The sequence below is a fragment of the Haliaeetus albicilla genome, chromosome 12 (genome assembly GCF_947461875.1).
Source record: "Haliaeetus albicilla chromosome 12, bHalAlb1.1, whole genome shotgun sequence".
Lineage (NCBI taxonomy): Eukaryota > Metazoa > Chordata > Aves > Accipitriformes > Accipitridae > Haliaeetus > Haliaeetus albicilla.
The window spans coordinates 39,169,901-39,183,542 of record NC_091494.1 but is presented as its reverse complement, the minus strand read 5'-3'; the positions used below and the strand labels follow the sequence as shown (position 1 = coordinate 39,183,542).

Sequence of the window (13,642 nt, the reverse complement as noted above, 5' to 3'; positions counted from 1 at the left end):
TTCCCTGTGATTACACATGTAAGGGAGCGTCTTGTTTTGGTAGGTTTTTTTAACCAGCGTACCATGTTTCTATACATTTGTTTGGTGCACTTAGAGCAGATGGTAGTGAGGTTTCACATGACAGTTCTTGGTTTAGATCCTAGTGCTTCAAACGTTTCGCTCAAGAAAATTCTATCACTGATTTAGGTATGTTCTGTCCCCATCACAAGTGGTTCCCTGTGTGCCCAAAGAACTTACTTGTTAACAATAAGTTTTTCTATAGGCCTTAAGGAAGTTTCTTGGCTACCCTGTAGCCAAGATGTGGATTGTACCTTGAATTTAATTTGAAAATCTAAGATAAATAATTGTAGAGAACAGAGTAGCTGTTTGAGGAGGTATACTGAAGCCTTCCACACTAGATGAAGGTCCCTAAGAGTTGCAGGCTTCACGTTGACAGATAATGTCTTGTTGGGGTTCATCTTTAATAGTGAATGAGGTAAGCAGAAATAATAGTCTCCTACACAAGTGGAAATAAAGCATTGATTGTGACTGCTGCTCCTGGAGGACCTGAGAATATTCTTAATCTACAGAAGGAACCAAGGTATTGACCTTTTATTAAAGGAAATAATAATTTGCCTGTAACATCTTCAAAATGTTTGTCTGCTCAGTAGTGTCGCCTCTACCTTACTTGGTTCAGAGTTGGTCAGTTTCATCAGTCTGATGTTGTCAAAAAATTTGACTATTTTGGTAGTGGTCTGGCAATATGTGGTGAAAGATAAGTAGAGCTGTGTATCCTATGCATGTTGTTGGCACCTATGTTGATGTCATTTGACCAGATAGTAACTGCATACAGCTAGTGGAAAAAAATAGAGTTCTTTGGGACTGTAAGTAAGGGAATTCATGATGGTGGATCCACTTGTAGAGCCATTTTAACCCATACCCTTGGCTCCTTGCTACTTTTCTTGAATGTATCAGCAGTATTTTAGGTTTACGTAACCTGGTTACAGCAAAGTAGTGCAGGACCAGAGCAGAAGTCTATTCTTGACCTATTGAAACTACCAAGGAGTTTTCAGTTTTGTGTCCCATCTTGAACCCAAATTGTGTTGGTTTTAATAAGATAAACTTGTGGTCAAGATGCTGGTTTCTCTCTGAGTTTTGACATTGAGTTGTATACAACTAGAACAGATGCATCCAGCATTGTTGCATTTCTTCTGAGTCAGTTGGATTATTGCACAGTTGAAGGACATGCTTTCCACTCTCTGAGCCCCCAAACAGGTATTTGAATACAGTATTTGCATTTGCCTAGACTGTAGAAGTAGGACTGCACATTAAATTCATCAGTTCCACCAGGATATGCTTTGGTAACACTAGAGAGAAGCTGAATGATAAAACTCTGAAGAGATTTATCCAGTGAGATTTAAAGTCAAGGTAATTTGAAATAACAAGTAACAAATAAACAAACACAAAGCATAATCTTAGTCCATTAACAAGTGGGTATTTCTTTGCTGGAACTAGTGTATCCCAGCTGTTAGAGCAGTGGTTCAGGATATATTGTAACACTGTTTGGCAGTTCTGAATAGAAAGTTAGGTTTTGGAGCCTGGTGAGCCAACCTTCTGTAGTCCACCACTCCTGAGGTGGTGGTTTCAAATTCTGTGTATTCTGTCCTTCCTGTCTGTACCAGATCTGAAAAAAGGTTTTACAGAGCAGTTCTCTCTATCATGAGGTCAGTTGTAGTAACCCAGTCTTTTATTGAAATCTGCTTCCTGCTTCCTATCTAATACAAATACTGCTTTCATGACTAGCATCTTCTCATATCAGATTTGGTTTCCTCCTGCTTTTGTACCAGTGTTGCCTTAATGACTCCTCCTTTACATCTGCCTTGTGTTATCCATGACCCTGCCCCAAACACATTTATAATATTTCCAGAGAAATTTTGTTTAGCGATTTTAGCAAAACAGATGCTTCATATCCCAAACATTTTGTGAAGCTACTAACATTTTACGTGCCTTACATCACAGAATGTATGTACATTTTTTCCCAATGTAATTATAAGTGCTGATGCTCACCTGCTCCTATGCTAGCTCTGTATATGCCAATATACTTAATTTGTAAAAGAGCAAACTTAAAAACTGTATTTTGGCTATGTATATTCTTACAGCTTGTTCAAATGAAAACTAACTTCTCGCATTGTGTTTGCTATATTCTGTAACCATTAGAATTTTGGACTTGCTTATACCTTTGAATAACTTGATCCATTATCTGCTGATATTCATGATTGTATGTTACAAGAAAGATATAATGCAGTTAGCATAAAATAGCATAACTCTAACATAACATAACTATGAAAGCATAGCTACATAAATTGAACTATAATTATTTACACTATCAAACTGCTGAGTGTATTATTTCTGAAAATTAATTAATTCATAGGTTGGGGCCTGAGGGGCATCCAAAGGAGTTTAAGAAAAGAGGCTGACTGACTTCTGTGGAATGGATATAGTTTCCTTCTATGTCTGCTTTGTTTCTTCATAGTGCCCTCTCTATTTCTGGATGTATAAAAATATTTATTAGAGGATGCTGTCTGGCAGAGACTGTTCAGAAAGATTAATACTGTGCATTCAGTCTCTGTTTAACCAAGCATTAAAGCAAGTATTTCTACAATACAGTATTTTATCATCAAAGTTATTTCTAATAGTGCTAATATTTGTTTTCTTTGTGCCTTCGTCTGTAGTACCAATCAGGAATGCCAGCTTGGGCAGTATTCCATATGGAGAAGTGGAGGATGGCAGTGAGACTGCCTTTCTCTGCTCTGTGAAAGAAGGATCTTGGCCAATCCACTTCAGGATTTTTAGAAAAACTGATCGTGATGTCCTTCTATTTGAAAAAAGTGAAAATGCAGACAGAGTTATGTGGCGAAAGGAAGCAATGAACAGGCAGGACACGGGGACGTATTACTGCATAGCTTCTAATCGAGCTAATGTGGATGTGAAAAGCCATCCAATAACCATCAGTGGTAAGCTAACTTTTATGATAAGCTGCGTATTATGTCATCATGACAGGTGTGGTCATGTTATCTGTGATGTTACTAAGTATAACTCCCTTACTTGTTTTTGTTCCACCATTGTCAGAATTTAAATAGAGAGATCATTTATAAACAGAGATTGTCCAACTTGCATAGAATAGTTTAAGGGATGCTGAAAAGTCAAAGGAGCCAGATGCAAGCTAAAAGCAATACATTGTTGTACAGAGTTTTGGTCACAAAGGAGAGGCTCACTTTGCATGCAAGTCTCCTTAAAGTTCTTCCCCAGTGTGTAAGAAGGCCAGTTTGTAGTAAAATGAAAGGTCAGGAACTGCAGAAGTTGGTAATGATGACCTGTCACTGTACATACTCTCTTAAACATGTCTTTCTTATTTCTAGTCATCTTAGCGGCTTGGCAGAAAGGAATCATTGCTGCATTTGTCCTAATACCTATCGCAGGAGCAGCAACTCTCACTTTATGGTGGTTTTTGTGTAAGAAGAAAAAGGGTAATGAATGGTTCCCTTCTATTTGTTTGGTGACAAACATATTACGGTTAAACTTGCATTTGTTTCAGGAGAAAAGGCTTGTGGGGGTGAGGCTTCAGGAGATGAATAAATACAATTTAAAAAAACTAAAAAACTACTTAAAAATGCTGGGTGGCCCAAATTAATCTGCAAGTGTGCTGAACCTTTCCAAGTATATTGGGCAGAATGGGAACATCTAACTAATGGTGCTGGGAAGGCACTAGTGAAGCAAAGGTTATTTGAGATAGGCCAGAATTGCTCTGTCCTGATGCAGTCCTAGGTCTGGAATTCAGTCCTGTGCAATGTAGAGGCAGACAGGGCCTGAGGATTTTTTTGATCCCTTATAGAGCTATGACAATTTGATTTGGGGTCCCAACTCAGGTGTAACTGAGGTACTTCTCTAGTCGTCATGAAACAAATTTAAGATTATTAGTTTGTGGGGTTGTTTTTTTTTCTCCCCACACTGTAATACAGTTTCACTTAGGGATTTGTCTTTTATCATTAAGGTATTCTTTCAGATCTTGGTGTTTCAGAAAATAAGTAAATATCGTTTGTCCTGTGTTGTCCAGTACATTGCAAAATATTTGGGAAAATTTGGAGTATCTGGTTGTCCCAGACTGCTTAAATTGGCCAGGCTAAAGTCTGGGATTTGGGATCTTAGTTTGTCTGTGAAAGAGACATTTAAGGGACCTGGGTGATAAACAGGATGTAAGACACGAGATAATTAATTTTGTGATAGCCAAGAGAAATTATTCTGACTTGGGTAGATAATCACTATATTTTTGTTTTGATTTTTACTTTTAAATTTGTTTACTTGTGCAATCTATTAATAGATGCTTTTATTTTTCTCTGTCAAGCTAAAGGACCATCCATGGAGATGTCTGGGTAAGACGGCTTGCTTTATGGTAATGGTGAAGTATTTCTGTTTAAAGGGCTGGAGGCCTTTCACCATATGAATGTAGTTTATTATGGCACACACCTGCAGACAATAGATGGTTGTACTTCATGCACCACCTGCTAACACAACAACAGGATGAGGAAATACTCTAAAAATAGAAAAAAAAGGCCACCTAAGAGAAATACAAGAATGTCAGGCCTGCATTTGAGTGCATTTAGATATGGAATTAAAAATATAGAGGTCTTAAAGAAGAGTAATGCAAGAAGGAACATTTTTTACCTTAAAGTTTGTTTGTGTTTCTCTTAAAGACAAAGGCAAAATTTTCATTAGCTTCAGTAGTTAAGAATGTGTGGTAGTCAGCATAGACAATGACTGATGTTTGCATATCATCATGTTGTTTTTACTGACTGGTTTTGGATAATTGCATCAACTTTTATTGGTTGCTTTTCAGTTCTGCCTTGGCTACAAACTTGACAAGTGAAAAACTGACAAGACAGCATAATGATGGAGATTACTATACAGGTAGGATATTTTGTTGTAAGACTATTAGTGAGTTGCCTTAATTAAACATTTATTTAAAGTTTTGGACTTGCATGGTTATTGTTTGGAAAGGACCCAGTGTTTTGAGAATACAGAGGAATACCAATAACATTCTCCCAAGTATCTTCTATCATTTCGTCTTTGCACAGTTTTTTATGAGCACATCTTATACAAAGATTGGTTTATGTCTGCTCAGATGCTTCTACCAGGCAGTCGGTTAACAATGTTACAGATGGAGAAATCAGGGTAAAAGAAAATTGCTTTCTGTTTTTGACAGTTTTGACACAGCTGCACAAAAATTATTTCAGAGTGGAAATTTGAGCTGTGGCACATGGTCCTGTAATGTGGCCACAGTAGAGCAATGTTAACTTGCCATGACTGGGCACCTTTCATTCCAGGATCTCAATGCACTTTACAAAGATAGGTGGACATGTTGCTTAGAGCACCTGATAGAAACAAAGTTACCCTTGGGTGTTTCTTAGCTGATCCTTTAAAAAGCCACATTCTTCCTACCTGTGTTATATGAATGTCCTAGGTGTGAATCTAAAAGTATGTGTTGGTTTTGGCTGGGATAGGGTTAATTTTCTTCATAGTAGCTAGTATGGGGCTATGTTTTGGATTTGTGCTGGAAACCGTTTTGATAATTCAGGGATATTTTAGTTATTGCTGAGCAGTGCTTACACAGAGCCAAGGCCTCTTCTGCTTCTCACCCCACCCCACCAGCGAGGAGGCTGGGAGGGCACAAGGAGTTGGGAGGGGACACTGCTGGGACAGCTGACCTCAACTGACCAAAGGGATATTCCATACAATATAACATCATGCTCAGCAATAAAAAACTGGGGGAAGAAGAAGGAAGGGGGGATGTTTGGAGTTACGGCGTTTTGTCTTCCCAAGTAACTGTTATGCATGATGGACCTCTCCTTTCCTGGAGATGGCTGAACACCTGCCTGCTGATGGGAAGTGGTGAATGAATTCCTTGTTTTGCTTTGCTTGCATGCGCAGCTTTTGCTTTACCTATTAAACTGTCTTTATCTCAACCCACGAGTTTTCTCACTTTTACTCTTCTGATTCTCTCCCTCATCCTGATCCGGGGGGAGTGAACAAGTGGCTGTGTGGTGTTTAGTTGCTAGCTGGGGTTAAACCATGACAAAATAGAATTTCTCATATGTAAAAAAACATAATGACAATAGGAATTGCAGCTATGTATCTGATTTATTTAATTGGCTATAATAAATATTTTGTCAGCCTAACTTTTGCTTTAATATTTTAGGATCGAGTTACATTGAAGATAGTGAAAATCACATGAAATCAACAGATGAGAGTAACGGTAATTTCATACTTAAACAATAGATTTTAAAATAATTTTATGATTGAAAGTTGTGATGTTTTCTAATGGTAGCAATCAGGATTTGATAGGTCCTGTCCTTTCCTTTTTCTCTTTCATAGTGGGGAAGACTCCTTTGCTGAGCTTATTTCTTTTTCCATATGTGCGAAATGATAATGATAGGACCCATTTACCAACTGCGTTATGAAGTGTAATTAGTTGTGCTGGATTCCAGGCCAGCTAATGAAGTATGGTATAATAGTACAACTTAAACTCAAAATTTTAAGTTCTACACAACAAATAATCAGAAATATATATATAAAAAAATCGTTTCTACAGACTTCTGCTTCTTTTACTTCTCTGTCCTTTCTTCATTTCTGCAGATCTTGAAATATTTAAGCATTAAACCTAAAAACAATATTCTATGAAATCTGAATAAAATAACCTGCCAAATACCTTGAGACACCATGTGGGCTATATATATGTATTCATTGAAATGTGTCATCAAGTATTGCATCATCTAGCACATTGTATTCTTCAAGACTGGTGTTTTAAAGATATTTAGTCAAAGAATAGTACTTAAATATGTGGGTATTGCCATCTGAAAGCATACTTTGTCCCATATATTTTTGTTTTATATTGATGTGAAATTATTTTCATGGGTTAGATGCAATTTCTGATGGCTTATGGTACATTTTGACTTGGTTGTCTATTGGACCATGAGTTGAAAGATAGTTAGAAAGGCATCTAGTGTAACTAAAGATCAAAGTTAAGCTAAAATTAATCCAGAGCATGGAACTAAACTCCTGCATAAGCCTGTATGCAATATGGGTGGCAGGAATTTCTAATCGATAATTCTTTGATGCAATTCTGAGTGTGCAGGGTAGCATTGTAGCACAGAACTAAGAGACAGGTGCTGCACCAAGTTAATTTCACAGGAAAACTTGGAAACAACCTTTGGAAACTCTAGCTCAATGACTTCTCCCCCCGCCCCTGAAATTGTATCCTACCTGTTTCAGATGAAATGGGCTTTGGTCTAATGACCTGCATGTGTGCCAGAAATAAACAGGTTCAATCCTTACCTACTGTGGATTGGGCAGCTTCATTAAAACCAACTAGGCTATTGCAGATCTCTCCACCAGATGTGAAAAACAAGTCTATTATTCACATACCTCTGAAAATAACAGCATCTGTTCTGCATTTGTGTGGCAATAGCTTTTACTTCAGCAAGTAAAAGGAAGGAGCTTATAGTCGGTGCATGGAAGTTATTCCGTTGTGGCCTGAATAAGCCAAATTAGAACTAGAGAAATGTTCTCATGCAAAACAAACATACAGACAGCAGAAACATAGGAACATAAGGCTGTATGGATCATTCAGAATCACTGCTATTGTAGGAAGCATGTCATTTAAACTCTGTTATTAACTAATATGCCACCTTAAACACCATTTTTGTTTTGTTCTGCTTTTTTTTTCCTTCTCTCACCAATGCTATTGGAAGGCTGCTCCAAAACTTTGCTGTTCTAATCATTAGATCTTTCTCTAATTTCTGTTCTAAAAAACCCACAAGCAGTTCTGCAGGATTCCAGTCTGACTGTTTTGGTTCCTTGCAACTTCTACAAAAATCTAGTAGAAACCATCTCCACTGTAAGGAAAAGACAGAGTAGAAAGCAACAGCTGTTTCCTATGTTGTATCTAGGTAGCTAATACTTGTCAGCCAGTAGTCTTAGTAAATCAGGTGTCTAATCATTGTCAGGTTTTCTGATGGCATTGTGGCAGAGAAGCATTCTAAGGAGGAAGATGGGTTGCCGTTGTAGATTTCTATGGAGAGCCTGAATGGAAATGTAAGAGAAAAGTGCTGAAATTGCTTATCGGCAAAGCAGAAATTGAGAGTATGAGAGGTGATGAGGGAGGCCATGAAAGACTTAGAGAAGGCTTTAAATGTGAGGAAAGTGGAGAATGGGAAGTGTCCTGCCATAGCAGCCATATAAAAGGAGGAAAAAGTAATGGTAGGGAGAGAAATAGAAGAGAGAGGAGCTGGAGCAGGATTATGGGAGAATCTCAGATAATTCACCACTCTGTTTGTGTTGGGCCACTTTTTGAAGGTATTAAATTGAAAATAAGAGTTTTAGGCACAATTTGCACATCCCACGGTTTCAGAAATCTGACTTGAATTGGTTTACTGCCTTTCAGATTGGGATGACCATTAGGAATGGGTTGGCCTTACAACTCTTAGCAGAGTCACTCACATCTCCCATAAATAGGGCCTGATCCTGCACCTATCCAAGTCAACAAGGACTTGTCCCTTAATTTCAGTGGCAGCAGGATCAGGCCCACAGCTCAAATGAAGCATGCAGTCCTACAAAGAAACATCTTCTTGATATTTTTGGGGCAGGACCTGACCTTGAGAGTGCTGAGGTGGAGTACACTGAAGTTGAAGTATCAACGCTTGATCCTCACAGAGGTAATAAACTGTCTGGCCTCTATGGTTTTGTTTTGGAAGCAACTCTGGGCATGTTGCCACTCCATGACACTTGTCTGATACTGGCACCTGTGAATGTAAGAGCAGGTTGTGTTTTGTGTGCATGACAGTTTCATGCCAGTAGTGGTCCTTAATCTAGATGATACTGTGGTAACCGTGCTGTTGTTCATTGCAGTCCTTCTTCCCCTGGGATCCTCTCATGCACTTGCCCTTCCCATCCACATGAGGTCTGTGCAGAGCTGGGCTCACAGCTGGACCTGTGGCTCTGAGCAGAAGGCAGCCTGCTGCGAATCTTCGTGTTATAGAGTCCAAATTCAGTGACAGCCATTTGACGTTAGCCACAGGGTAGGATAGTAGAGAGAACAGAAAGCAGTGGAATTTCCTCCTTTATAAAGGAGCTGGTTGAAGGGTCAAAGCTGTAATTCACTTGTGATAGAGAAGGAAAAGAGACCAGTGTAGATATAGTCTCTCAGTCTGGAGAGGCCTGGAGACCATCCTGGATTTTGTGGCATATTAAACAGAGAAATGAGAATATTGATGCCCAGCTGACTTTGGCCTCCTACCTGTAGTTCTATGGTAACAGTAATCAGACCTCATAGCATGAGGCTAAGGTACATGTCTCTGCAATCTTGAAGGAGAAATATCCACTGAAATTATTCTCAACATCCAAATGCACACTTCAATCATTCTGTGTCATCTGGAGAACTGTGATATCATTATGCCCTTGTGTTGAAAGCTGTTAAATCTTTCAGAAATTTTCAAAAAGTTTCAAGTAGCTAAGAGTGAATAAAACCCATGAGAGATGTTTATGCTATGCTTCTAGCCTCTTTGCTTTAGCTGAATGATAAGCAAACTGAGGAAGAAATGGATCAATTTGCTTTTTCCTGGTAGGAAGGACCACGCACATATTTCAGAGACCAAAGACACGATTGTTTAGTTAATAATACAGATGTTTGGGCAAAATTGCTCACTCTTCAAGCTTGGCAGCAAAGCTCTCCTGGAACAGCCAGTCCTCCTATTCTTTCTCTGTTTTTGCTTGCTGGTATCATTCATCACAGAGTTTTCCCTGTGTTCTAGGCATGCTGTTTATCCACGTCTGCTAAATTCTGCACTGAGATACCATAGTTGTACCCTTTTTCAGAATAGGGCTAATACTTAATTGCTCCAACTGTTTCAGAGCGTGTACTACACAATACAATGGTGTAAAATGTTAAAGATATGCTAGTACATGATTATTTAATTTAAAAGCCCTATTAAATGCAAGATCAGCATCTCTAAAAATAGCTTTTTCATCCCATTCCTGATACATAACACTATTCCAGTATACCTGTCATGGTTTAATGCCAGCCAGCAACTAAGCACCACACAGCTGCCCGCTCACTGCGCCCAGATCGGGATGGGGGAAAGAATTGGAAGAGTAAAAGTGAGAAAACTCGTGGGTTGAGATACAGTTAGTTTAATAGGTAAAGCAAAAGCCGCACGTGCAAGCACAGCAAAATAAGGAATTCATTCACCACTTCCCATCAGCAGGCAGGTGTTCAGCCATCTCCAGGAAAGGAAGGCTCTATCACGCATAACAGTTACTTGGGAAGACAAAATACAGTAACTCCAAATGTCCCTCCGCTTCCTTCTTCTTCCCCCAGCTTTATATGCTGAGCATGATGTCATATGGTCTGGAATATCCCTTGGGTCAGTTGGGGTCAGCTGTCCCAGCTGTGTCCCCTCCCAACTCCTTGTGCCCTCCCAGCCTCCTCGCTGGTGGGGTGGGGTGAGAAGCAGAAAAGGCCTTGGCTCTGTGTAAGCACTGCTCAGCAATAACTAAAATATCCCTGAATTATCAAAACGGTTTCCAGCACAAATCCAAAACATAGCTCCATACGAGCTACTATGAAGGAAATTAATTCTGTCCCAGCCAAAACCAGCACAATACCAGACTGAGTAATAACATAGTATCCATGCTATGTAGACTGAACCCCATTAAACTGCAAACTGTAAAATAATGTTTAAAAGATAGTATGTAAATTAGATCAGATTATTTTAACTGAATGCTGTCTCATGTTACAGGCCTATTTATGACATACAGAACATTAATTGATTCTATAAGACTGAAATGTGCCTCCAGCATATTGAGATATGATAGCTCCCTAATCTATTTCTTTTGTTGCACCCAGGGCACAAGTGATGCTTAGCAAATGCATGCTTTGGTTATGTAAATGGCAACTGCACTGCAAGTATTTAATGTGTTAATCTTTTAGAGCATCTTGAGGATGCTGCTTAAATGGAAGGAGTTATATGAAACGAAGTTGCAAGATGAATTCTTTCAGCTCTGCACTTCCTATTGCAATGAGAACAGGATGATATTTATTCTTGGGAAAAGAGAAGCAAAGCCAAGTTTCTTTATATACCCTTGTAATAATCATGTACACCCACAAAAATAATTCAGCCATAGGAATGCCACCCATACTTCTGCCACGCTGATGTTATTGTACAAGTATTGTTTCAAACATAATATTCTTTCATGTCTGTCTGTGGGTTATGAACAGTCCTTCTTAGGGAACAGACCTTTCAGATTATCACCTAGCTCCAAATCCCTATTGCACCTCTTCTGATTCCACCTATTTTCTGAATGAAGACAAAGTATATCATGCTTACCTTTTCTCTGGGCATGCATATCTCATCCAGCAGGCTGTACATAGAGTCTGATTCCTTCTGCCTTCTGAGGAATTCCAGATTTCTTTGATTTCTCACAACTAACTTCAAATTAATTTATCTTCCCAAACATTTGTTCCTCCTGCCACTGTTGTCAATGTCAATACTAATGTTCTTCTCAGGAACAGGAGAATCATATTCTATGTATTGTGAAAGACTACTGCAAAAAATGCTGCAGTATCTAAGCTATAACAGTAGCCTTTATGTCACTTGGGAATCAGGAATAATTGAATGCCACCTCAAAACAAGTTTACATACTTGTAGAAGGATGTACATCTTGTCTTTGACCTGTTTTTCCAGCCATGTCTGCGCTACCTGTATAATGGCAAATAGGTTACTCTATCAAGAGCTTCATATGTGCTATGCTTCAGTATGAGGAGCAAAAACCAGTGTTACTGATAGTGAGTGGTAAGCTTGCTTGAAACAAAGTTTCACTGCTTTATTTTAAACTTCCATGTGGAAATAACTTGATGCCTACTTCTTGAAGTATGGGTGAAGAGGCTAGACAAATATGAGGTAGAGCTGGGGCTACACAGTCCAGCTCTTATTTGGGGTAGTCATAGTGAAATGTTAATTTGATATTTAAAGAGGTGGTAATTCTAGAGAATAGTTACATTTAATACTTACAGAGATCATGTTTGACAAAAATACAGTGCTTATCTTTTCTAAAGCTTAGTGGTGCAAAAAGGCAGCAAAATGATTTAGACTCTTTATTGTTAATCGGAGCAAAAACAAAGGCTAGTGCTGAAGTAAGATCAGGAAATATCCCTGAAGTGAGAAGAGAGAAACCGCTAATCATGGCTGAGTAAGAACATGCTCCTTCTTTTACTTTTATAGCTGGTTAGTTATCTGCAGGGTGGCAACATTATAAAGTTAGTGGGAACAAAATGTCAAATCATCCAAGTAATTTTTCCTAGCACATTTTTTCAGTGCTGAGACAACTTCTGGATGATTAACAAAGAAAATAACATGGGCAGTGGCATTATATCACAATTTAATGAAATGAGTCTGAAAAAAAAAGCTAGCTAAGGAAATGCCTCTCACCAAGTCTTTCCACAGAGTCAACAGGAGTAGATTTAAGACTGTAATCTGTTAAAAATAAGTGTTCCAAATGAAATGAGCTACCTCTCATTAAAATTCTGAGAAGATTACTTCTTACTTCACTGGAAATTGAGTTGATCATTTAAGTAATAGTTCATAACCACATGAAATGCACTTCAAGATCTTCAGACTATTTTGCAAAGAAAGTTCATGCCAAAACTGCAAGTTTGAAAGCTGTGATTAGGCACTCAGTGAAGTGTAACTCCTACTGTCGTTGAAATTAATAGCAGTTTTGCAATTCAATTCTGATGTCTTAGCTCCCAACACTTAAAGGTTGCTTAACAGAATTAAAAAGAGTGAAATTAGCTTTGGGAAATTAGAATGTGGTGCCAGAGACACCTAGGTGCTTCAGAGAGATGCAGAACAGTAACAGTCCTGACTCTGAGTCTGGCTGCAAATCAATATGTCTGAATTCTTTAAATGTTTTTTTTTATAGCTAAAGTACAGGACTCTATCCAGAAATGTGAATTTTCTTTCCAGTTTCTTGCAGAGGAAACAACCATTTATTTGTTTTTTTTTTAACTTAACTTTTAACTAGAAAAATCTAACTTCTTGGTTTACTGAAGATCCACAGAAATTGGAGTGATATTAATAGAATTCTGAATTTTTCCAAGAGACTCAGTTTAACTGAAATGAATGAATGTTTCTAAAATGCTTTGAGATTCTTGAACAACAAGCTCCTAGACCCTGCCTGCATAGGCCTTTATACCAAATGAAGAAAGTGGTTTTAAATGCAGAGAGTTTTAGAGCACTTTGCTTTACTGTGGTTGCCTAGGGATTCTTAATCTACAACCCTGCAAGAAATCAAGGAAATTGTTCTAATCTCCTACTAGCCAGAGCTGTGTTTACACTGACCATAGAGAAACTGAGTTCTTGCTATTTTCAGGCCTTTAGACAAGGCTCTGCCCCTTCCCTAGTGGGCTAAGTGCCTGTAGTTTGGCATCAAACTGTGGATAGGTTTTCACAGATGTCAGATAGCAGAAAAAGAAAGAGCTTTTTGCTTTCCATCATCTCATACAAGAGCAGAGGTTTACGGGTCTTATTTGTAAACCTAAGGGTCCAAAAAG

General features: G+C 38.5%; 1 protein-coding gene across 13 annotated transcripts in view; it reads left to right on the top strand.

Annotated features, from left to right (window-relative positions):
* PECAM1 (platelet and endothelial cell adhesion molecule 1) overlaps nucleotides 1–13,642 on the top strand; it is a 33,950-nt gene that overhangs the window by 7,047 nt on the left and 13,261 nt on the right. For 6 of the 13 annotated variants that reach the window (XM_069799280.1, XM_069799279.1, XM_069799286.1 and 3 more), the window contains exons 8-12: nucleotides 2,712–2,993; nucleotides 3,399–3,506; nucleotides 4,382–4,409; nucleotides 4,874–4,944; nucleotides 6,233–6,289. In XM_069799280.1, coding sequence (XP_069655381.1) covers nucleotides 2,712–2,993; nucleotides 3,399–3,506; nucleotides 4,382–4,409; nucleotides 4,874–4,944; nucleotides 6,233–6,289 — 546 coding nt within the window. Of the gene's footprint in view, nucleotides 1–2,711; nucleotides 2,994–3,398; nucleotides 3,507–4,381; nucleotides 4,410–4,873; nucleotides 4,945–6,232; nucleotides 6,290–8,678; nucleotides 8,748–13,642 lie in introns of all 13 variants that reach the window. The other 7 variants (XM_069799283.1, XM_009928267.2, XM_069799282.1 and 4 more) reach the window with 2 other exon arrangements.